The sequence below is a fragment of the Natator depressus genome, chromosome 14 (genome assembly GCF_965152275.1).
Source record: "Natator depressus isolate rNatDep1 chromosome 14, rNatDep2.hap1, whole genome shotgun sequence".
Taxonomy (NCBI): Eukaryota; Metazoa; Chordata; order Testudines; family Cheloniidae; genus Natator; species Natator depressus.
This window is the reverse complement of record NC_134247.1, coordinates 16,581,321-16,606,107: the sequence shown is the minus strand read 5'-3', so window position 1 is coordinate 16,606,107 and position 24,787 is coordinate 16,581,321. Positions and strand designations below refer to the sequence as shown.

Sequence of the window (24,787 nt, the reverse complement as noted above, 5' to 3'; positions counted from 1 at the left end):
CACTACAGGACAGATTTCAAAGTGCCTAGTACCCAGCAACTCCCACCGTGACGCTTGTGACCTGATTTTCCAACCAGCTCCATACCTGCCGTGCAGAGCTCTTTGGAAAGATCTGCCCTGGTCTCTAGTTGGGAACCCAAAAAGTGGGGCCCCTAAAATGAGCGGGCTCAAGACAATGTAGCTCTCAACCTGCCTGGGGTTCAGTTTCCCCTCGGCACAGCGGGGCTAATAACACAGCTTTACATCTCCTGGAGCCTAATGAGCATCTGTCAATCTCTCAGAGCAATGGCTGGGGGTAATGCAAAGCAGGGTAAAGTATCCCTATGGACCTCCTCAGCAAGATGGCAGAAGCCCCCTGAACTCAGCCGCAGGGTTGCTTTGGAAAAGGGGCTGCCCCAGTGGCCCCTGACCACCTTCCCTTGTTTCCCGGAGAATCTAGGAAACCTTTCCTGTCTCCCTCTCCCCCAGTTCTTCACCGGTGTCATGCTGGAGGTCATCGTTGAAGAATATGCCAACGACTTCACCCCAGAGGTGCAGAGAGCCTGGACCAAGATGAAGAGCCTCATCTACACCCACGTGACTGCTGCGTACAAGGAGGTGGGCTGGGTGCAGTATCCAAACTCCACCATGTGAGCGGACACAGGGGCAGGGAGGGGCGGGGAGGGACGTGCATCAAGACTTCACTTTGGTCTCCCCTCAAGAGCCTCACGAGCTGAGCAGCCTGGTAGGGTTAGCTCTGTAATGGCAGAGGACAAATTTGATCTCCCTGTGGCAAAAAAAGTGGGTTGGGAGTGGCAGGGGGTGGGAATGGGGAATCATTTCGCTCGGTGGCCCAGTCTTGTTCCAGAGGCCAGTAAATTATTGACCTCCCCAAACCCAGAGCCTGGCTTTGATTTGATCCCTGAGAAGTGCATTGGCTCAAATTCTGCGGTGAGCCAGAGACACACTGCCCGAATTTACTGAAGAATTAAAAGCCCATCCTAACCCGCTACAGTCTGCAGTGCCCCCCGCCATCCTGGGCTCCATACCCATGGGGTTTGTGATTTATCAGGGTCATGTCCTGCTCTCCTGTCTGGTTTACAAAGGAAACACGTAACTGTTGCATTTTTAAAAGAAAAAGAACCCAGCTGGAAAGACTCCAGCCTGGAATTCGTGTGGGATGCAGAGAACCTCCCACTAAACTATAAATCCCTGGTACAGGAGCAGCCCAACCCCTCGCCCATCCTCACCCCATCCCGAGGCAGCAGAATTTCATTGGCACAGAAACCCTTCTCCACGGCCATCTGTTGCCCGTAGTCCTGGGGGCTCAGCCCACCTGCAAGGTGTACTGCTGCATTTTCAGAAGCAGTTCCAGCACCCCAGAGCATGTCATGGGATGCCATTTATAGGGCTTGTAGCACAGCCTTGTGGGTAGAGAGTATGCCTCCCAAGGCAAGGGGGAGGGGAGGAAATTGGCACAGGATCGGGGCCCTGCTCTCAGAGAAGTGGCAGCAGCAAGAGAATGGGCAGTAGGCAGCGGATTGCTGCTGGCCAGGGAAACGCAGGCTCCGGGGAAAAGGGGAGGCACTGCGGAACCAGGCTGTCTCCCTTCAACTCCCTCAGTCATCCCATAGGAGGTGTGGGAAGCTGGGACAGGCCCCTGAATTGACTTAGCCAGTAGGTTCTACTCGCAGTGGCCATGACCCAGGGAGCTCGCAACTGGCATGTGTGCGTCTGCAGGAAGAATGGGGGGTTTAGTGCACCCAAGCCCCGGCTACTCTTAGCACCCTCTGGTTGGGGGAAGGGGAATTATGCAATGAGCAGGAAAGGGGTGAAAAGATGAACTGAACATATTAAGGGTCAATTCCTGAGTGTGATGAAAAGTCTCTACTCACTGGAAAAAAAGCTTTGCTCCTTAGAGCATACATTTACCCTCAGAGTGAAACTGGGTTCCTCCATATAAAGTGCCTGATAAAAATCACTGCATGAAAGACACGGATTCCGTCCTCATCAGTATCATGAGCACCTGATAAATCCCCACATTAATTTGTAACAAATGACTCTCTCCAGCATCCCCCTCTGGGAGAGATACATAGTTTAGCACAGCGGTTCTCAAACTTTAGCAACCTGAGGACCCCCATTTTGATTTAAACATTTTCATGGACCCCCAAGCTTCCCGCTCAGCCCCAGGCCTTGCCCCTACTCCACCCCTACCCCCAAGGCCCCCCCCACCTCTTCCCACCCCAACTCTGCCCCTCCTCTTCCCCGCTTCTTTCCACCCCCTCCCCCATGTGCATCCCGTCCCTGCTCCTCCCCCTGCCTCTGAGCGCCTCCTGCCCACCACTGAACAGCTGTTCTGCAGCGTGCAGGAGGCACTGGGAGGGAGGGGGAGGCATTGATCTGCGGGGCTGGCAGCCCTGGACATGACTCACGGACCCCCAGGGGTCCATTGACCCCAGTTTGAGAAACCCTGGTCTAGCAGCAGGAGCTCTTTCTGCAGCCTTGGACAAGTCCCTTACCTTCTCTGTCTCAGTTTCCCCACTTGTCAAAAGGGATAGTAATACCCCCCATCCCAATGCACAGGGGTGTTGGAGGGATTAATCAGTGCATGTCTGTAAAGCAGTCTGGCAATGAAAAGCCAATCTGCTCAAATAACTCTCAGAGAAGCTTGGCATGTTTTTCATCCAATAATTATTTCCAAGTAGATGTCTCCAGGATACATCCAGCTGGAGTGGTAAGTGCTACTGCTCAAAGCAAGGGGCAGGGCTCTTTTCCTCGGAGGCTCCCATCTGCAGCAGACTACCCACAAACCTCAGATGTAGTCTGCACCTGGGGAGAGACCTGTTCTTATTCTGCTCGGCATGAGAGTCTCCAGTTATATTCCTCCCAGACATTCTCTGAGGAGCCGACAATGGTCAGTTCCTTGGGAGTGGGGCTGGGACTCTCCCCTTATCAGGCACATAAGAGGACCAAAAGCGTGGGGTAGGGCTGAGTGTGCTCCTTGTAGCATGAGTGCCACTCCTACCCCCTCTGCAGGAGCTCCCTCTTTCCAGCCGGTCCTAAGAAAGTGGCTGTTCTCACTAGGGCAACTCTGTTATACGATCTGTGCTGGCAGCGAGCCCAGGAGCTTTCCCCATGGGCTAAATCGATAGTTACACCAGGGATGGATTTGGCCCCATGCAGCCTCTATACCAGGAGGCTGCACTGAGCAGGTCTGGAGCCAAATGACAGTTTTAAGTAGTAACTGAAGTGATGTCACTTCCCCAAAACTGCACCCAGTTTGTGGATTAACTTTCCTTCCACCTCCCCTCATTTTGTCACTCCTCCAGCTCCTCCATTTGCCCCCCCCCTCGCGTCTTTCTCCCTTTCCTCTCCCTGTATGACTTACAGGATAAGTAATGTAGTTGGGCCAATAAGAGATTTTACTTCACCCGCCTTGTCTCTCTAACATCCTGGGACTCACATGCCTACAACAACACTGCATACAGAGTACCACAGACTCTGCTACCACATGGGACTTCCCTTGAAAATGCCCTACCGGTTATGTGGTGCTCACCCAGCACAGTACATTGTTCTGCCTTTGTAAATAGCCTGCTGCTACATCATACTTCTATCGTAACTACCCTGCCCTTGGATGGTACTTACTCCACACACGTTCTGCCTTGTTTGTCCCATGCAGACCAGCTAGTAGACAAGCGAGTCAGAGAGCAAGAGTCCTATTGAGATTGGAAGCTCTTTGGGGCAGGGACTGTCTTCTCCTGGACTGAGTACTGTTGATGCGTAATTCACAATACTGAGTAATAAAGAGCTGCTGGTGCATGTTGTAGGCCATGAAACTCAATGATGAAGTTTGACCAAACAGGCATTTATCGTTCCCTCACCATTTTCCACCAACGAAGAAGAGAGTAATTCTGCTGTGAGTTAAATCCTTCCCCGTGTGCGTCGGCGGTGGCCGGGTCCCTTTCTGCGAGCGTGGCTGGTAGAGCACAAGTCTCTTCACCTCTCACAAGGAGGAGCAGGGTGGAAAGGAGCAGAATGTTTTGTACGTGGGCCCTTGTTTATTGCGTTTCTCTGTAACCTTCCCCACAGGTTTGGAATTCCTTGGGAGACAGAGGGCTGGGGCAGGGGGGTCATGTATGGAGGAAGCTGGGGGCCACACTTCCCTGTCGCACACAGTTCTCTAAGCTGCTCGTCTGGACTTGGGTCCTTCAAAGTTCTGAGCCCTCTAGCCCCAATCTGGCAGAGCACTTGAGCACCTGATTCACTTTAAGCACGAGTGGGCCTGATCCAGATGTCAGGGGGCCTGGAGTGCTCAGCATCTTGCAGGATTGAGCCCTTGGTGCCTCTCTTCTTTCTCAGCATCCCGCAGCTATGAAATGGCAAATTCCAATAAGATTCCTAGTGAATCTAACCTCAGCTGAGCTGATCAGACACTAAATCCTTCTTAGGCTCTGGGGCAGGGCCCGGCCCTGCGTTCCTGTCTTCTTGTACCAATGGCTGTAACACCTCCGGTTTACAGACACCATCATGTCATTTATTTGTGTCACCCACAACCACCACCCTTCACCGTCTGTGCAGCAGCTCTGCTAGCAGACACATCCAAACCCCATCCTCTTCTGCCAGAAGGAAGCGATCTCTCCGCGCAGACCTCTCCCTTTACCCTGGGCCTACCCACCTTTCCCATTCTCTCTCATTCCCCCTTTGCCCTTCCTCCCCATGTGCCTTTCTACTCTTCCGGCTAATGGGTTAACTAGCTCTTTAGCGCCCCGCAGCTCAGACTGATCTAGTAGCCAGCCCCAGCTTCCCCGAACCAGGCCCTTCTCCGGGGAAACTAATTGAGCGTACAGTGACCAGAGTGCTGTCAGACCCGTCTGATTCCAGTGCCATAAAGTTCTAGGTACTATGGCTTGGATTTAGTCCCGGGCTATGCCGAGATTTCGTAAAAGCCTATAGAGATGTCCTGGGATTGACACATCAGACCCATGGCTCCACTTGCTGAATGTTCCCCCCTGGCATTTTGAGCCAGTGTTTTCATTATGTGCAGTTTCTGAAGAGTCCAAGTGAAAATTGTGCGGATCAGAAAGAGGGTCTCTGCAGATTTTTGGCGTTATCCCCAACCCCAAGTTCATCTCCTTTTCTTGTCTAAGGAAGAGGGGGAATTTCTTATGCATGGGGAGAATGGTAGCAAAAAATTCCGATCCCAGATTTTGATCAGAATTGCCGATAAAAAAAAACAACAACATTCTCTTATCACCCACAGATAGGTCTCTTTTAGCCTTCTCTCTCACTCGCGAAGAACCTGCACTGTCTCTTTGAGCCAACCTGAGACTAACCCAGGGTCCTTTAAAACGTATATAAATGTAGTGCTGGTGGAAGGTACTGGACAGACAGTCCTGGAGACTGAAGTCCTCTGCTGTATTTATCTATTGCAAAAGGACAGCACAGGGAGCAGCAGTGCAAACTTCCCTGCACCGTGCTACCAGAGCACCGTCTTGAGCAGAGAGGCCAGTTCAGTCTCCATCCTAGTCTCTCTGCTGAGAGCATCAGTTCAAGAGTTTAAGGCCAGAAGAGAGCATCAGATCATCTAGTCTGACCTCCAATATACCACAGGCCACTACATTTCCCCCAGTTACACCTGCACTGAACCCAATAACTTGTGTTTGGCTAAAGCATCTCTTCCAGAAAGGCAGCCAGTGTTAATCTGAAGACATCAAGAGCTGGCAAATCCCCCAATCCTCTTGGGAGCAAAGATGGCTCAGGGTATTCTAGGGCATGGAGCCCTTTACCTCGAAGTCAACGGTTGAAATCCCCACCAGCTTGGTGGAGACAGAGAGAATTTTTTAAAGGCACAAAGGGCATTTCAGCGCCCAATCCTCATTAAAAGTCAGTGGGAACCAGGCACCGATTTCCTATTGTGAACTTTGAAAATCTCCCCCAGAATTATTATCCTCTGATTGTTAGACAATGGCCTCTGTGGAATAGCTCAGTCTCAGCCCAGACTCTAGCAGACCGGTGTCCATGATGTCACAGTACCCACCACTGATCTATCTTACTCCCAGCTGGCAGAAGAGAAACTCAGGAACAGAGGTCTGAGCCTGCTTAGGCTCTGCGCTGCTCTCCAAGCCGCGCACGGGGAGAGAGAACAGCTTTCTAGCTTCAGACATGACATGACTTAAGGGTAGCAAGAGGCCAATTTTTTATATATATAAAAAAATCCAAGCGGATTGAAGAGAATTAAGCCGAATGAGGGAGTTTGTTCCAAGACTGAATGGAAGGCAAGCCTGTGATAAATACATTAACTCTCCCAGGGAATGATTTCTCCCCGGGTGGCAAGCAGCCAGACATTCCTGACTTCACTCACTAGCAGCCAGATTGATTTATTCTTTGAAATAGCTCAAAGGGTTTTTTTCTTCAGTGCAAGAAATGCTCTGGCCTCTCTGTATTGGCTGCCCTAGGGCCAGGTTAGGGCATGTCTATACGTACAGCACTGCAGCTGGATCAATACAGCTTTGCTGCTGCCTGGTGAGGACACTCTGTGCCGATGGGAGAGCACTTTCTCGTCGGCGCTAAAAAAAACTACCCACATCTGCGAGCGGCATAAGCTATGTCGGCGGGAGCAGCTCTCCCACCAACATAGCATGGGGCACACGAACGCTTGGGTCGGTGTCGCTCAGGGGGGTGGAAGATTCACGCCGCTGAGTGACACAAGTTTTGCTGACATCGGTGTAGTGTAGATACAGCCTTAGTAAGAAGCCCAAAAAGCAACACGCGCACATTGCAGTCTTCCCAACCAAACACAATATAGGCAGCCTCTGCATTTGCACGACTCAGGAGACTTGAGAGTAAGAGGGGCAGGGCTGCGAATGAGTCCCTCCACAGGGTTTTCATTAGGCACCTTCATGAGCGCCCCTGCCTTTCCTGGCACTAATGGGGGTAAAGATATTAAATAGGATTCTCTACCTTGTTCACTAGCCAGGTGTGGGGTGCAGAAAGATCCCCATTCAAGGTCACCCCACTCTGATCCTACCAGATAGGAAATGGATCCTGCCAGGGATGTGTGCCATGCCCACTGAATTCTGTTAAACAGAGCTGGTTGCTTTCTCCTCCCATCCTTTTCCCCTACAATCACCTTTCTCCCTCTCTGCTGCCTAAGACACTGAGAACCCCACAAGACTTCTAGGATCGCCCAGGAAAGGAATGCGAGCCGACATAACATCCAGATGCGGAGAGAGCAGCCCCTGGGCCAAGGCCCAGTTAAAACAAGATAGAAATGGAAACATTATGAACAAATTTCTTTCCCGCCCCTCTTTTTTGAGCCCTGGATTTTAGCCAAGGTTTGGGCTTATATAGATCATAGATCATTGCAGACTCTGGTGTAAACTAGCATTTGTGAAACATTATAAATCACCTGGCCTCTTTACGCAGCCATTACTGTAGCACCCAATCATCCCCACTCTCCTGGATTAGCTTCATTCTGCCACATATGGCTCTGCTCACTGGCTGCAGCACTAATAGGGAACACCCAGCACAGGGGCCTTCAGACCTTTCAGGAAAGGTAGAGATTTGACAACCAGGAACACAGAATACAAATTCGTCCAGGAAAGGAACAAAGGATACTTTAAAAATCAAATAGCTAGAAGTAGGTCCACACCAGGCCACCAAATCTGATCCATCCCAGAGCACTGGAGAAGTTAGAGCCAGATCTCAAACTCAAAAGTGGACCATGTCAGGTCATTGGGGCGGAACCCCCAGGTGTGGGATGCTCTGGATTCGTATCCCCTTCTAGAGCTGAACTTTGTGAATCAAACCCATGCCTAGAATGAACATAGCCCCATGAGTCGTTTTGCTTGGTGCCTCTCTCATGGACAGTGCAGAGCTGCAACCACTCTTGCTTTGCAGCTCTTTCCTCCAGAGCACAAAGGCAGAACGGATACGTTAAGAGATACCCTTCCAGACAGTGTGTGTCTAACCATTAATGGCCCTAGTAGAGGGTATTTCCTGGGGATAAATGACCAGTTGGATAGAAATAACCATCTGACCTGCCTACCTGTCTTTCCAGGTACTTGTCTGATCTCTGTCACTAGAGTATCTGAACCCCAGATGGTCATAAATCCCCAGTGTGGAGGCTGTTATAAGATTAAAGGATTTAAAAAAAACCCACAGGAACATGGATTTATAATTAAGAACAATGCAGGGTCACTTGAAACATAAGGGGCTTGATTTAGAGAATTAATACCCTGTATGTGCACAAACATCTCAACAGCTAACATCTGAATGTCTATTCAGCTGCTAGCCATTTGTATAAACTTCAGGGACGTGTTCCACCTGTCAGCTAAGTTTGCAGCTGGGTCATTTCATAGCTAGGACCATATTAATTACAAATGGGGGAAAAAAGCTGTTAATTCATTGAGTTTATTCCCGTGCAAGGGCAAGGATAAGTATCTAACAGGTGATTTCAGATGTCGTCTACCTAGCCCCCAGGAGTGTAGCGTGGGTTAATGCATTAATTTTTGCAAATCCTTTGCAATCCTTGCCTGGAAGGTATTCTAGAAGCAGAAACCGCAATCAATTAGCTCATGTTATCTAAGTGCTGTGCAGACAGTGGACCGGATCCTCAGGTGATGTAAATCAGCATAGCTTCACATACTTCTACAGAGCAATGCTGATTTACAGCTGGCCCATTATGTGCTAGGTGTTGTTACAGTCTATGAGTAAGGTGAGTTAGTAAATATGTGTTTTCAATCATTGTCTCCTTGAGGGAATTACCCACCCCCATCAGACCTTTTCTCTCCATAAGACGTAATGGACCAAATTCCCCCTTGGTGTAATTGGGTGCAACTCCACTGACTTAAATCCAGTCAGGGTCACTTACTCCAAGGCTAGATTTGGAGCTAGGACTTTGGTCCTGACACAACAGCCATTGAAATCAACAGAAAGCCAGGTCAGTGGGCGTGAGCTTGGCTATGAAAGGCCCGGAGGATTGTGACTGTGGAGGTATGGAATTCATTGGAAAAGTCTGGCATGGGAGATGGACAAAAGCCACAAGGTTCAAGCGCACAATCAGTCTGGGGGCCTCGGTTTCTTGATGGCCAACGGGAGACACCCAGGGCTGATTTTCAAAGGCGCTGAGCACCCACAACTCCAGCTGAAGTCAAGTTAGGTATTCGTGTGGTTCAAGCTGTCCCCCACCAGGAAACTGTGACACCCAGAATTAGTGGACACTCAAAAATGTTGGTATTTTGTGTCCTGAGCAGATTGTCTGTAGCGTCTGGAACTCAGCGCAGCAATCACATTAGAAAGACACAGCACAACTTGGCGTATTTTTTTTAAGATACATTTTTCTTAATACCATCCAGCTGTGCACAGCTGCTGTCCCTGGAGGATCCACCCAATAAGCCAAATCGCAGGCCACTCAAATACATGCAAACAAAAACATGTTTATTTTTACCAGCACTGTAGGAAGTAGAATGAATGGGGCCATGCCAGAGAATAGACACAGATAAAGTCAACACCCCCTCTCCACCCCCGAAACAGAACAGGGCTTGCTTAGATCAGGAAAATCTCATCAGAGAAGAGACAAAACCAAGTTGAACATTGGACGGGAAATAATTCCTGAGCAAGACAGGAATGAGAAAGGCTGTGAGGGAGAGCAGAAGGGAAGAACCGGTCTTGGCTCTGAACGTGGTTTTCTCTTGCATGCACAAACATACGCGCACACACACAGCTGCTGCATGTTCCCGACAGCTCTGTTTCGTATCCCAAATGGTCTCTTCTCACCATCATCCAAAATTTTGAAATGGAGATTCTCGGAAACTGGACTTCATTTATCTCCAGCTCCATCTTCCCCTGCCCAGTGGATGTGCAGTACATTGCTTCTTGGCTTGTCTACAAGCCGCCTGTTACGAAGGCATGTTCCAAAGCAAATGCAGGCTGAATATACTTCGGTTTGAATTAATGATGAAGTTGCCTAAGCCCACATAAGTAGGGGTAGCAGAATCTGGGCCTATGGCAAAGAGTATCTCACTCAGATTAGTCTATAGAAATCTGGGAGTCTACTTGCACAATAAGGTATTATTCATTGTAAGGGTAGCCAATTCAGGATCTTACAGCCTGCTCCAAACCCCACAGACGTCAACAGAGAGCATCCCATTGAACTTGGGATCAGGTCTCCTTTGCATTCCTCTGCTATCCCCCATCTGAGTCTTCCTGTCCCTTCACAGCATGGCCATGTCTACCAGACCCAGGACACTACCTGTTCTTCTGGTTTACCGGGTCCCTGGAGTCCTTCCCCTCCCATCAAAGTCTCACCACTATCCTCTCTGCTCCAATAACTTCAGTTCACTAAATGCTCTTTAGTTCAACTTTAAAACCACTGATTGACATGCCAAGCTGTACCAGTGTTGCTGTGACAAGGGGAGCAGCTGCCTGGAAAGGATCCCTGCCTGTCACGTAGCTGGGCCTACAAGGAAGAAGCTGACTCCCAGAGGGGAAGGGTGTGTGCGCTTTTCCCTTCGCTGGGGGAGGTAGGGAACCTTTAACCCTTTCCAGGCGACTGCCTCACTTTCTCAGAGGCCAAGGGTAAAAGTGAGAAAACACAGGGTATCAAGCACATGCCCAGCACAGCGTTCACACTAGGTTTTGGGTTATATATCTATCCATTTCTGGTTCAATGGCAGGCTGCTCCATAGTGCAATACCGCCTCAGCTGTCCCTTCCATCTCAGCAATACAGTTTTCTGCCCCACTTTTCAGTGGAAAGGCTTTGATAATCCTTTGAAGAACAGTTTCCCTCATCTCCCTTCCTACACAGACAGACTAGAAAGGGCTTGTTTAGCCTCATCTCTCCTCTCACGTGGGTTGCACAGCTGTTACCCTCTGTGCTTGCACTTCTGCCTTGGGCCTTCCAGCTCCCACCTCTAGTGCAGCCCCGGGTCCGTATTTGGTAAGAGTCTGGTGCAGTTTGGCATGTTTTCCTGCTGTGGGGGGGAAGGGGGGATAGAGTTTTTCAGGATGGAGGCTCTGTACAGGGGGGTGCAGCAGTCTAGGTTGTCTTTTTAACCTGTTCTCCCCAGTGGCTCCGGCAGAGTGGTTTGAGATTTGGGGCTGGTGGTTTGGACACTGTTCCAGGGTGGATGAGGTTCAGGCTCCTCTGAAGTGACTTTGGCGCATTGAAAGTTTTTGCTTAGGACTCTGCCGTGGTGTAACCTTGACTCCATAGAGTGAGCGTGCCCTGACTAACAAAACCCAGTACATGAGTGACATGGGTAGAGAGGGTGACTTAGCAGTCTAACCCTCAGGTTTGAACTCCTCACCGTGTGCCCCACTCAAGGTACACACACCAGCCACCTGTTCCAGGGGTGCTGTTTCTATGATGCCCCTGTATGTCCTAACTCAATAGAGGCAGTTCATGCTCCTTTTATTATCTCAAAACTGCCTCTGCCCCATCTGCTGCCCCGTACAAGCCCTGGCAATGGCCTTCAGTTCTTCTCCTTCATGCATCAGTGTTGTTGCCGGAAAACTGAGCTGCCCAGCCTCATCCCTCATTATGGGGCTATTGAGGAAGGAAGCTAGAGGAGCAGAGAATCCTCAACAGGGATGGGTTCTGCACCATGCGAGCAATGATCAAACACAACAGATAGCCCGCATATGGATGTCATCTGTATTTATTTGTAGCCTATATACACACACATTTTTTATAGCTACAGAGGAGTTTCTGTATGAAAGCTAAATAGAATACCTGCATGCTAACTTCAGCATTTATACATGTTCGTGGGAGAGCATAGAGATATATGAATATGTAGTACCCGTGTAGCAGAAGTATAAAACATTGTGGCTGACATTTTTAAACCTCCCAAAACAATTTGGGTACAAACCAGGGAGCAAGTGGTGCCCACTATACAGGGTGGTATCTCGCACATGAAGTCCTGTCCTCTCCCAATGGAGGCGATACCACCCATTCCTTTTGCACAGGCTGCCAAAGAACCTTCAGAGGGAGTCTAGTTCACGTCAGTGCAAACTGGGGACCTGGACATGAAAGGTTTTGCAGCCTATGGCTTATCCCAGGATGAATGATGAGGATCTAGAAATTAGGTGCTGGGGGAACAAAAAACATGCTGCATAGGAAGTGGACAAGGCAAAGGTCCCATCTACCCGGTCTCCCCACCCTATGAGATTTGCTTTTGAAAACACAGATTTCAGAGCCAGCTAAGACCAGGACACCAAATCCCTTAGGGATCTTACAAAACTCTCAGCCCTACTCTACAGGCTATACTCAAGGGCCAAAGCCTGCAGCTTACAATAGCGATATGGCCACATTCAGACTGTTACAGTAGAATCCTGCTGTAGTTTGGTTTTTTTATTTTTGGATCAAGGAGATCTTAGGTTCATTGAAATCTATGGCGGAATTCCCATTGACTGAAATGGACCTGAATTTCCCCTCCAGAGCATGTCCTCCCTACTCACTGCTGTAGTGAAGCTGTGCGGTTGTGTTGGTATCGGTGCAGGTGTTGCCATGGTCAACACAGGCGGTGTCAGAAGAAGGTTGGATGCTCAGACAAGAGAGTGCAAAAAAAAGCTTCGACCAGCTTTAAAAAGAAAGCGTGGGATAAATAAGTGTGGGTCTGAAATATTTAACGACCTGTAACGATACTATTTTCCATAGCTAAAGTTGTCTGTCAGTGTGTCCTTAGCTGGTCCCACGGTGACCTGCACTTGTGAACCCATTTGGTCAGATGTAATTCTGTGTCTTCAGTGTTAAGAATACTATAATGGGTACTGTTCATGTACGTGTTATCGGAGCTCATGTGCTTTTTTTCTACATGCCGTTTAGTGTACTATGGATGTAATTTTTCTTTTTGTAGGTTTTTAGTATGTTTGTAACAGGACAAAATTGTGTCATTAAACTGAACTTGTACCTTCCATCGATAAACCAATCAAACCCATTATCCTCAACAGACTCTTCCTGGTTTCTTTCATACTGGTGATAAATATAAGGTGGCTGCTAGATTTAAAGAGTCTTGGTTTAAATTTACCTAGCACAGCTACCCTACTGTGCTCCTCTCCAATCCTCAACCCTGCTAGTTCAGAGTTTAATTACACTGCAAGGCTCTGCCACTCCCTGAAGTATCTTCATCCCTTAGCACCTTGGCCAACTCCCATTGAAATAAATGGAAGTCTTTAGTTCATTTCAATGAGAACTGAACGGGTCCCTTGCAACAGTGGCGCTCAACCTTTTGGACTACTATACCCCTTTTCAGGAGTCTGATTTGTCCAAGTGTCACCTCACTTAAACTACTTCCTTACAAAAGTCAGATATAAAAATACAAAAAAGTGTCCACACTATTACTGACAAATTGCTGACTTCCTCATTTTTACCATTATAAAAAAAAATCAATTGGAATATAAAGATTGTACTTACATTTCATTGTATAGTCTATAGAGCAGTATAAACAAGTCATTGTCGGCATGAAATTTTAGTTTGTGCTGACTTCGCTAGTGCTTTTTCTGTAGCCTGTTGTAAAACTAGGCAAATGAGTTGAGGTACCCCCGGAAGACCTCTGCGTACCCTCATTGCTACTGGGAGAAAGACTAGCCCCAGGCCACACAGCAAATCAGTGGCAGAGAAAGAATGAGAACCCAAGAGCTCCAGTATCTTAGGGCTTGTCTATGCTTGAAACACTATAGCAGGTAAACACTCATTACAGCGATAGGAGGGGTTCGCCCATCACTGTCGTTAATCTGCTTCCCCAAGATGTGGTAGCTAGGTTGATGCAAAAATTCTTCTGTCGACCTGTCTACACCAGAGCTTAGGTCAGCTTAACTACATTGCTCAGGCAGGGTTGGACTTTCACTCCCCTGAGCAATGTAGCTGAGCCAACTTAACTTCCGAGTTTAGGCCTGGCCTTAGTCTGCTAGATCACGCTGCCTTTCCAATGTCTGACGCACACAAGCCCCATCCCTAATAGTCTAGCAGAGTGACCAAAAATGAGCGTTGGCTCAGTGTGGAGACTGGGCTAACCTGTTCATGCCTTTCAGGGCTTCCTCCCAGACAGGGCTAGAGGCACCATGGTGGGGTGACCTGGTGGTAGCTTGCACTGTGGTTGCATCTGCTCCCTAGACAAAGATCGATTCAGTCTGTGGGGCTGATGGACTAGCGCCGGCAGGACATTCACAAAAAGGAAGTGTTGGGCAATTTGAAACAAAATGAAAGGCACCAGGATCAACAGCAGCCTGGAAAGCTGTGGGGTTACCATGCAAAGAACCCACCACTGCCCTACATCAGCTTTACACTAAGGTAACTTAATGGAGTTACAGCAGCAAACTGGTGTAAGAGTGGGGAACTAGGCCCAGCTCCCAAAGTCACTAACCTACTACACCACAAGAAAAGGGATAACAGGAAGTGTGGGGTGGGGAGGGACATTTGTGTGTTAGTAATATGAGGGACTGCTGAGTGGGAAGTTATTTTTCCCTAAAGGACCCCTTTAGTATCGTGCTACGGTCATCCTTTTGTTCATTTCTAGAGCTAACATACAGGGCTCTCCCCAACGCTCTCCTGCAAATAACCCCGGCCACCACTCAGCCTCCCACAAGTTATGCACAGGCCCCAAATCTCCAGCCAGAGATAGAGGGCCCGAGCCTGGCCCTCTATAATCATACCCCAAAACTAAACAGGTTCCCCTTCCTTTGTGAGCCGCATTGAGCTCTCCTTAATGAGATCTCCCCAGTGGCTAGGACAGGATCAACCTGCAGACACATTGTCCCCTCCCAGCTCAACCCTGCAGATGTGGAGTGCTGTGGGTATAAGCGCAGGTTAAAGAGTGAAGAGCAGGAAAAGGAGCACAGGGGGATACTAGGCTGCCACGTTACTGAGGCCTAGTAGCTCGAGTGGGGCCTAAATGCCTAGCTGACTATCCTCCTTGCCGGCAAAAGCTTGGTGTACTTGAGTGCAAGTGAGGGAGAATGTAGGAGTCCTGAGACTTGCATCCCCTCAGTGCAGAAGCCGTGCCGGGGTTTAACCTTTCTTGGGCCCACATAGCACCACTGGCAAGCGACCGCTTTGCTCTCCCTGCCGTGCATTGCGCAAGGGCTGGGAGGGTCAATGCTGCTATGACACTACTTGTTTCAGCAGTTCATGGGGCCCTGTTGCCCTAGGCATAGTCTGCCATTTGAATGCATTCCAGCAGTAAAGTTACCTCAGCAGCCATGGCGGCATTTGAGAGCCTGTAAAACAGAGAGGGCAAAGACTTCTCCTCTGCAGCCACAGTGCAGAACCAGCCTCCCGCCAGGCTGGTGCTGCAACAGTTCCTCGTGCCTGTGCCTGCGTGGAGAGATTAGGCCACATGCTGCTCAGCTCAGAGCTGCTAGAACGACTTCCAAGTTCCACGCTTAATAGCCGCAAACAGCTCAGTGAGCCCCCAAAAATCCAATTCCAATGAATTATGAATACTTCAGAGTTTGGTGCAGAAACAGTCTGCTAGGTAGCCGGCCTCCGTCAGTGAGCCTCAGCTCCCTGCCTGGGTCCTAGCGCCTCCCTTCATCACAGATTCAAGAAAAAGCTATTTTGAAAAAGGGAATGGGAAGAAACTACACAGAGAGGAGAACAATGGGAATACAAGAGGGAAACATTTGTAAATGGAATGAGATTTAAAAACAAACTGAGAAATAAGACAGAAAAAGATTTGGACCAGAGAGACCTTTCCCTGACTGTAAAATGGGGAGAATATCATTTGTTATTGTTTTATTACAATAGCACCCAGAGGCCCTAGTGTGCCAGGCCCTGTGCAAACATGCAGGAAGAAATGGCCCTAAAGAGTCTGTGTAGCCCCTCATTGAGAAAACACTTGGGATGAAAAGTACAACAGAGGCATTATTATTATTATTACTGGAACAGCAAGCACTTGAAAGTACTTGTGAGAGCTTGGAGGGGAGCCCTCCACTCCCAGCAGAGAAGCGCTCACTGCTGAGTCTTCAGAATAGGGCCCAATGGCTGGCAGCTCTGCCTCACCAGAGCTCATCAGCAGGGGGTTTGCACATCCCCTAGTCCTGTTCAGCAATGCCTGGTTAGTTTGGGTGAATTTTCATGAACGTGTGCCATACTCCAGGCCTACCCCTGACTTCCACAGTTAGTGGTTACAATCAACTGGCTATTTTTTGCCAAAGAACATCATATAGAGGAAATTTCTTGGTGTTCTCGGTATGAAGGTGGCTCTTGATTTAATGGCCTATTCCAAAGAGTGGGGGGGGGGGGGGCGGGAAGGATGGCCTAGTGGGCAGAGTGCTAGCCTGGGACTTTAGACCTGGGTTCAGGGCCCTGCTCCACTACAAGCTTCCTTGGGCAAGTCATTGAGTGTCTCTGTGGCTCGGTAGATAGATAACTATTCCTAATCTGTCATCACTGGAAAATGGGCCCCCCATCATTGCTCAGAGAGTTCACCTAGCTGGAAGAATGGGCATGGGTTTGTAGTGAGATGTGACCAATATTGTGGACTGCCTGCACATTTCTCATTCCCACCATACTTTGTGGTTAGCCCACTGAGGCTATGTCTATACCACAAAGAAAAACCCGCAGTACCGAGGCTCAGAGCCAGGGTCAACTGGCTTGGGCTGGGGCTGGAGGGCTATGGAGAACAGTGTGGGCATTCCCATGTGGGCTGGATTGCGAGCACAGAGACTCTCCTTTCTCATCCAGCATCAGAACCTGGGCTCCAACCCAAGGAGGAACATGTACCTGGCTATTTTTAGTTCCACAGCCTGAGACAACTGACCCAGGTGCTGAAATGCAGGGCCAGGGGGTTTTCTTTGCAGTCTAGACTTACCTGGAGACCTTTCAATTAGAACCCAGTGTCTTCTCCGCTCTAATGAGGAAGGACAATGCCAAGAGGATGGATTCTGCTGCCATAAGTGAATGGAAATAAGGCTTTTTTTTTTAAAAAAAAACAGTGAGTAATTAACCATTAGAACAATTTACTAAGGGTCATGGTGGATTCTCCATCCCAGGCCATTTAAAAAAGCAAGATTGGATGGTTTATTCTAAAACACCTGCTCTAGGAATTATTTGGGGGAAGTTCTATGACCTCTGTCATACAGGAGACCAGACTTGATGATCATGATGGTCCCTTCTGGCCTTAGAATCCATAAATTTCATTTATTTCTACCTTGGCTTCTGTTTCCTTCTTCTGTCCTTTTATTTCTGTATTTTTCCAGTTCTCTCTCTTCTTCACTATCATTTTCCTCTAAGGTCTTTATTCTGCCACCCATCACTGTAGTACCTGAGCTTCTGCCATGGCCCCCCTCCCTTTTGTCTTTTCACCATCTCCCTTCTACCATTGCTTCTATCCTTTTCCTTCCAGCAGTACAAAAGGTCAGATCGATGAACCAGTAACATCTGGTCCCTCCATTGGGACCACTGGCAATGCACTCAATTACTACTAGTAAAGTGCTGAGCCCTGCACAAAACAAAGAGATACCACCCAAAGGAGGTTACAATCTAAGGCCCCAACTCAGGAAAGCTTCCCATTCAGGGAGCATGGAACTGAACTGGGGTTTAAGAAGTGCTGTCAGACTGATTCCAAGGCATGGCTATTGCATTCAGCCTTCTAGGCCTGATTCTGAGCCCTCATACACTGCTGAAAATTAGGAGTCGCTCTGAAAACACTGGAATTACACCAGCATCAAACCAGCACCTGGGAGGTCACAGCCAGACCACCCAGTGTCTTAAAACACTACAGCCAAGATTTTAAAAACTAAGTGTCCAAAGTTAGGCTCTGAAGTCCACATTGAGTTGCCTAAATAAGATGTCCAATTTTCAACAATGCTATTGACTACTGGGGGTTGGGGGAAGGATGCTAGGAGCTCTTCTGAAAGTCAGGCCACATGGTTAGCTTCCCACATATGAACCTGGAGCCTAAAATCTTAGGCTTAGGCTAGCATGCTGGCAAAAATCATTTAATAGTTTAGCAAGGACAGACACTAATTGGACCATTCTTTTAGACTAATATTTAAGTATGGAAACGAGTACTTGGCACACTGCAGAATGGAAGGAACCGACCAAAGCTCCTGATGTGAGCTTTTCATTATATGCCTGCAACAGGGGTCTTGGGGCAAACATCTTCCAACCATCAATGAAGTGCCAGGAGTTGCAAGCCACCCATTATATTATAGTAGCATCTGGAGGTCTCAACAGAAGTTGTCAGCCCATTGTGTTAGATGCTGCACAGATACAGTGAGAGACTGTCTCTGCCCCAAAGAGCTTGCAAGTCAAATAGAGAAACAGAGGCTCAGACAGGTGAAGTGATTTGACCAAGGTCATCCAGCAAGTCAGTGGCAGAGCCAGGAATAGAACCCAGGTGTCTTAACTCCCAGTCTACCTCTTAGCCATTGGATCACATATTTGCCGGAGGTGGGATTTTTAAATGCTCTTAAGTCAGTTCGGAGCACGAGTCCTGCTGACTTGAGGGACTTTTGAAAATCTCACCTGTTAGAGGAGGAAAAGAAGTTGTGAACTCTAAGTTAGATTTCTTCCAGGCTGATTCAAGTCACCACCTAGAACCACAATGGGGCAGAGCCTCAGCTGGCATAAATCATCATAGATCCAGCAATAGAGCGGTGACACTTTACAACCTGCTGAGAATCTGTGCCTGTGCCCTATGTTTTTTTTCCATGGAAGGGACTTGCTCTGTATTAAGACTGCAGGGACACCCGTCCCCCCCACCTCCCTTGCAGTCAGCCCAGTATAAGTGTGTGCCAACATGGGATGAACACATTACGTTAAGTTGAAATAGTGTCTGTTCAGGATACTTGTTGATTCCCTTCCCCCACTTTTCTTTTCTCCTGTGTCTTTCACCCTCCCTATCAGCTGGTCCATTTTTTAAATCCATATCCCCCAAAAGAAGGGTGAGCTCACCATTGGCACATCTTTTGTGGCTGGGCATGGTGTAGCAGCTCTTTCCTTTCTAGCGCCTCTTGTCCTGCAGCAGTTTGCCCAGCTCTCCACCAGGTCACAGGTTAGTCCCATTCTTTCCAAAGGGACAAAGTCCAACAAACAAGAGTCCTTATGTCAGGTCTTCAGCACTCAACTCTGGGCCCCTGGGTCCCTACACCCCTTTGTCCAGGGTGTTCAGTCCTCCACCTTCCCATCTCAGGGGCCTCATGCCACCTTCCCCAGTGGCTAGTGGGGAACCCAGTCCTCCCACCATACTGGGTTCTAGTCCAAGGACCCTATAACCAAGCACTGAAGGTCTGCTCCACAAGACTCCTTGCGGTTTCCTCCCTGGATTTCTTCAACCAAGACCAGGCCTTCTCTGTAGCCCCTTTCCAGGCTTCTCTAGTGAAGAATGCCTCCCAAAGCTTCTCCCCAGTTCCTGCCCTAGGCCATGCTCCCAATCCATCACAACCCTCATGTCAGGGCAAGCAGGCCTACTGCCTGGGCCCCTGTGAATCCTGCCCCTACCACACTCCAAGGTCACACTCCTGCTGTTGGCTGAGCTGCTTCTTCCCCATCACCTCATAGCCTCACACAAGCCATCTACCCTAGAGGTTACACCAACCCCGGCTATCCCTTATATCACTTTCCTGTTCCTCTACCACCAACTGAGGGACTACTGAGCTCTTCCTTTGCCTCCTGCTCCTTCCTTTATGAAGACCTACCTCCTTCCCAGCTGGGTTTGATCACCAGTTATGCCTAGCACCCTGGACCAGGTGCCATCCTGCTTAACTGGGCTCAGGCTCCTGCTAACCCCTGGCTAACCAGGGTGGGGTTTGTACACCCCATCATATTCCCCTTCACTGGATTTTTTTCTCCTTCCCTCCCACAAGCTCAATAAAGCCAGAGTCAATCCTTTAAACCTAGGATGCTCCAAGCGGTTTGACACCAGCTGGGTTCCCCCAACCTCAAGCCTGGCATGATGATGTATCTGCTAACCCTGAGCTCACAGACAGGTACAGGTGGGCAGCTAGAATGAGGTGGATCCAAACTTCTGCCCAAACCATTCATCCAGCTCTCAGATTTGCCTGGCCTCCCTGTCCCATTAAAGTTATTATCATTAAGGTGTCTTTATTTTTTTAGCTGTTAGGGCTCTCAGCCACTCTGTAGTGAAAGGCAGTTGTAATATGACTAAGGCAGGCTCCAGAGACAAGATAAATATATCACGCCATGCTCAAACACTCAGAAATTCATCTCCCACCCGGAGCAGCTTTCACTTCCAGAACTCAAAAACTTTTGACTCCCTCCTGCCCCGAAGGAGAACATGAATGGAAAAGTCCAGTTTAATGAATGGCTAAGACAAAGCCAAGGTCAGCTCTGCACCTCCGCTCTGATCCTCAGCCCCCGCAGCTGTCCCAGTGCAGATTCCTCACACCAGTCTGCCATTGCGCCAGGATAGTTATCCAGCAAGCAACGTGCCACTGCCCATCCAGTCCTGCACCCTGGCGCGTCATTGCGAATCAGAGCTGGTCCAGGCAAATCTAGCCCTCTCTGCAGTGTCCTTTATTTGGGAACCCGGCAAAGACCAAGAATCATTTTGCAAATTTCTTCTCCCTCCACCCCAGAAGGTGAATAGAAGATCATTTGAAACAGCTAACATGCCAGCCAATAGAAATGCATGCAGAATCAATATTTCATTATTAATGTAATATGGATAGATAAATCCTGCAACCTCAAAGGAACTCTATCCCCTTTTCTTCATCTCCTCCTTTATTGTATTGAACCAGGCCCCCATTGTGTTAGGCGCTATACAAACACAGAACACAAAGCCCCAGCCCCAAAGAGCATACTTGCCTGATCTCAAGCCCCCATCTTTAGTGGCATCATGCAGCGTTTTGGATGCTGATTAAGTTCTACTACACTTTATGAGCCAGGGCCCGGATCCTCAAAGATATTTAGGTGCCTAACTCCCATTGATTTCAGATGCCAATCTGGCGTAAGCTGAAACAACTCAATCGATTTCACTGAAGCTGCACTTGACTTACCCTAGCTGAGGATCTGGCTCTGTTTTCCCCTCAAAGAGCTTTGCTAAAAACTAAGAAAGAAAGAAAGAAAGAAAGAAAGAAAGAAAGAAAGAAAGAAAGAAAGAAAGAAAGAGACTCTCCCAGCAATGATACTAACCAGGAGTCCATCCCTTCCTTTCCCATTCCCTGTCTTCTCTTCATCTGCGCTGGGTGATATGGTTTATCTGAACAGTACTTACTGTAAACTCTGTCAGCCCAGACCAAGATTAATTCTCTGCAGTTTGGCAGCAAAGAGATTAAATAACAAGGGGGGGAAATAAACATCTGAAATTGAAAAATTCTTCAGGGCTAATTTACAATCAGGTTCCTCTTCTCCTCCCACATTTTCAAATGCTAACACAGGAGAGGGGAGGAAAGATAGGGAAGGAAAGGATGTGGGGAGACTCTTCTGGTTGTACCCCCACCCAGTGAAATGAGAAAGCAGGGCAATGACCAGAACTTACACAGCACCAGGCTGCTGGTTTCACAAGAGAGATGAAGTATGGAAAATTCCACTTCTCCCTGTGCACAACCCTGTCAATGGTCCCATAGGGGCCCTGGAGTCTCTCAATATAATACAATCTTGGAGCTTGGAGCTCTCAGCTTGGAGCTCTCAGCTTGCCTTGAAGGATTGGAGTCCCCACCCCCAGTTGAAAGAAATATTCAGATTGCACCGTCTGGTTAGTAATAAATCCATCAGGCCCACTTGCCCCCAGTAAAGGAATTTATAAAGCACTAAGGAACTTATGGTCCATCTAATGGCTCGATTGGCCGGCTGTCCTGGCCTTCTCGTTTTGAATAGGCAATGCTCTGTGCAGCCTGGGAGTTCAGTGTTACTCTCACTCGCACTGGTGTAAATCTGGACTAGCTCTGCTGCCCATCATTGGAGTTACTCCAGATCTGGATGGATAAAATGCCAAGCAGAATTCAGCCCCCTGTCCATAACCGTGAACGGTTCCGTTGGGCCTTCACAGAGGCCGGTTGGAGGGATACAGAGAAGGGAGATTCCTGGCTTTATTTAGGATACAGATTGGGCCAAAACGCAATGCCATCGGGAATCCTGATAACGTTGCCACCTCTGAGAGACAGAAAAAAAAAAGCCACTGCCTCCCCCGCCCACCAGCCTGACCCTCCTCTTGCCCTCCCAGGCACCCCTGTAACAACCAGCCTGATCCTCCTCTTCCCCACCCAGGCACCCCCCCAACAACCAGCCTGAGCCTCCTCTTCCCTTCCCAGGCAACCCCCAACAACCAGCCTGACCCTCCTCTTCCCTTCCCAGGCACCCCCCCAACAACCAGCCTGACCCTCCTCTTCCCCTCCCAGGCACCCCCGTAACAACCAGCCTGATCCTCCTCTTCCCCTCGCAGGCACCCCCCCAACAACCAGCCTGAGCCTCCTCTTCCCTTCCCAGGCAACCCCCAACAACCAGCCTGACCCTCCTCTTCCCTTCCCAGGCACCCCCCCAACAACCAGCCTGACCCTCCTCTTCCCCTCCCAGGCATCCCCCCCAACAACCAGCCTGACCCTCCTCTTCCCCTCCCAGGCACCCCCGTAACAACCAGCCTGATCCTCCTCTTCCCCTCGCAGGCACCTCCCCAACAACCAGCCTGAGCCTCCTCTTCCCTTCCCAGACAACCCCCAACAACCAGCCTGACCCTCCTCTTCCCTTCCCAGGCACCCCCCCAACAACCAGCCTGACCCTCCTCTTCCCCTCCCAGGCATCCCCCCCAACAACCAGCCTGACCCTCCTCTTCTCCTCGCAGGCACCCCTCAACAACCAGCCTGACTCTCCTCTTCCCCTCCCAGGCACCCCGCCAACAACCAGCCTGATCCTCCTCTTCCCCTCGCAGGCACCCCCGCAACCTTACCCTCCTCTTCCCCTCGCAGGCACCCCCTCACAATGAGCTGGGGAGTCAGGCTGCTGAATCCCTTCACCATCCCCTCCCCCACCCCAGTCCCACTCTGTACTCCTCCCTGCTGGTGAGCCACGGGTCCATCTTACTTTCCAGCGCCATGAGGAGCAGGAGCCTCAGCCCCCGTATTGGCATGCTGAGGGCCCGGCACATCGAGCAGCACCCGGATGCCATGCCAGCAGCTCTCCCAGGTGCCATGGGACCTGTGCTCTATAATGGAAGCAGCCACTGGCACCCCTGTACATGCACGCAGAAGTTGTTGCCAGTTGCAGCTTGCCAGGGTGTTTTCACTAGTGCCAAGTGAAGAAAACCCCAGCACACTGCAACCGGCAACAGAAGAAAAACCAGCCAGGTTGGTTTAAAATCACCCAGGTGGCAATCTTAGGCCCAATCCTGGTTGGTGGCCCCTGAGATTGGGGGCCCTGTGCAAGCGCACAAAGTGCACACTGGTTCATCCAGGCTGGATCCAGAATCAGGATTCCTGAGTCTGCCACTGACTAACTGCAGGACCTCAGGCAAGTCATTTATGGCCACATTTTCCAGAGCAGCTACTGCCTTTGGGTGTTTTCATGGATGGCTGCCGAAGTTGGACTTCAGAAAATGTTGGTCCCAAGGGGCTGTATTGTGTTCTGTCTAGCAGGAGGCTACCAAAGGCCCTGGATCTGAACATGCCCAGTCTTTGGGAAGTCCAGAACCAGATCCAAATTTTGCAGCTATTATAATGGACCAAACCAAAACTCTGAGGAAATTCTAGATCTAAACTGTGCAGCTCAGGACCATCTCTACCTAAGAGCCCACCTAGTGTCTGGGAGCTGGGATGAGACACCTTGAACCAGCTCTTGCCAAGCACGGGGTTAGCTACAGGATGGACACTGACCATATGTTGGAGCAGTGCCACTCTAGCGGTCCCCCGGTTGCAGGATCAACCTTGCAAGCAGAAGAGAAGTTGAGCTGGTTGGTGCTTTTCTGCTCCCCCCTGGAGACAGATCTTCAGGACATAAGATTTAGCCCTTACACTGGGAGGGAGGGGAATTACTGACAATATTTAAGGGGGCAATGAACTAGCAAGATGCATGCTCTGGTTTTTCAGGAGCCTCCTGGTGGCAGTGGTGGTGCCAGCAGCAACAAGGTGACAGAGCCTCCACTGCCAACCTGAAACACTGCTGTCCATGAAGAGCAGCTTGCATTAAACCATAACAGTGCCCAAGAGAACTGCATCTGTCTCATTTAAAGTGATTATTCAATATATGTATATTAGAATGTGGGAGAACCTCAGGGGATTCCTGTAACCAGACCAACAATGTTATACGCATGCATCAGCATTCCCATGACTGTGCTGTGACTGGGAAAAACTAGCTTCCATTTCCTGATATGACCATTAGCAGAATGAGATAATCTGACTGTCATGAGACCTTCTATAGTTCCTGAGAATTAAGATGCTATCGGCCCTGCAGCGTGCGTTACATTGAATAAACACTGAGTTCTTTTAAAAAGAAATTCCAGCCTGGAAGAATGGGAAAGACCTTCAGATTGCAGAGCTCCTATCCTACAAACATTTACACAGATAAGTAACTTTACACCCATACATACGCACATACAAAAAGTTATTCATGACCATCAGAGTTTTCAGGATCAAGACTGTATATGCATGATCCATTCTAGCAACATCCACATGATACAGCTGATCACAGCGAATCTGGTCTAGATCTCAACTCTTAACAGTGGACCTAATTCTGACCTTACTAAATCAATTTCCAAGTCGATTTCTTTTATTTACACTGGATTAGCATAAAGCAGAGTCAGACCCAGATTTTACATCATTTTCATGTTGTAATTCTTTTCCTTATGATTAGGATTGGAAGGATTTGACTTTTATCTCTGGTGAAACTCAAAAAGAAATATTGATGTTTATTTC

At 49.1% G+C, this 24,787-nt stretch overlaps 1 protein-coding gene across 4 annotated transcripts in view; it reads left to right on the top strand.

Moving 5' to 3' along the window:
• CYGB (cytoglobin) overlaps positions 1–24,094 on the top strand; it is a 49,162-nt gene extending 25,068 nt beyond the window's left edge. Inside the window, exons 3-4 of one of the 4 annotated variants that reach the window (XM_074971507.1) lie at positions 469–597; positions 23,963–24,094. In XM_074971507.1, coding sequence (XP_074827608.1) covers positions 469–597; positions 23,963–24,028 — 195 coding nt within the window. In that variant the 3' untranslated portion in view covers positions 24,029–24,094. Of the gene's footprint in view, positions 1–468; positions 630–12,419; positions 12,929–23,962 lie in introns of those variants that run through there. The other 3 variants (XM_074971506.1, XM_074971505.1, XM_074971508.1) reach the window with 3 other exon arrangements.
• The last annotated feature ends 693 nt before the right edge of the window (positions 24,095–24,787 follow it).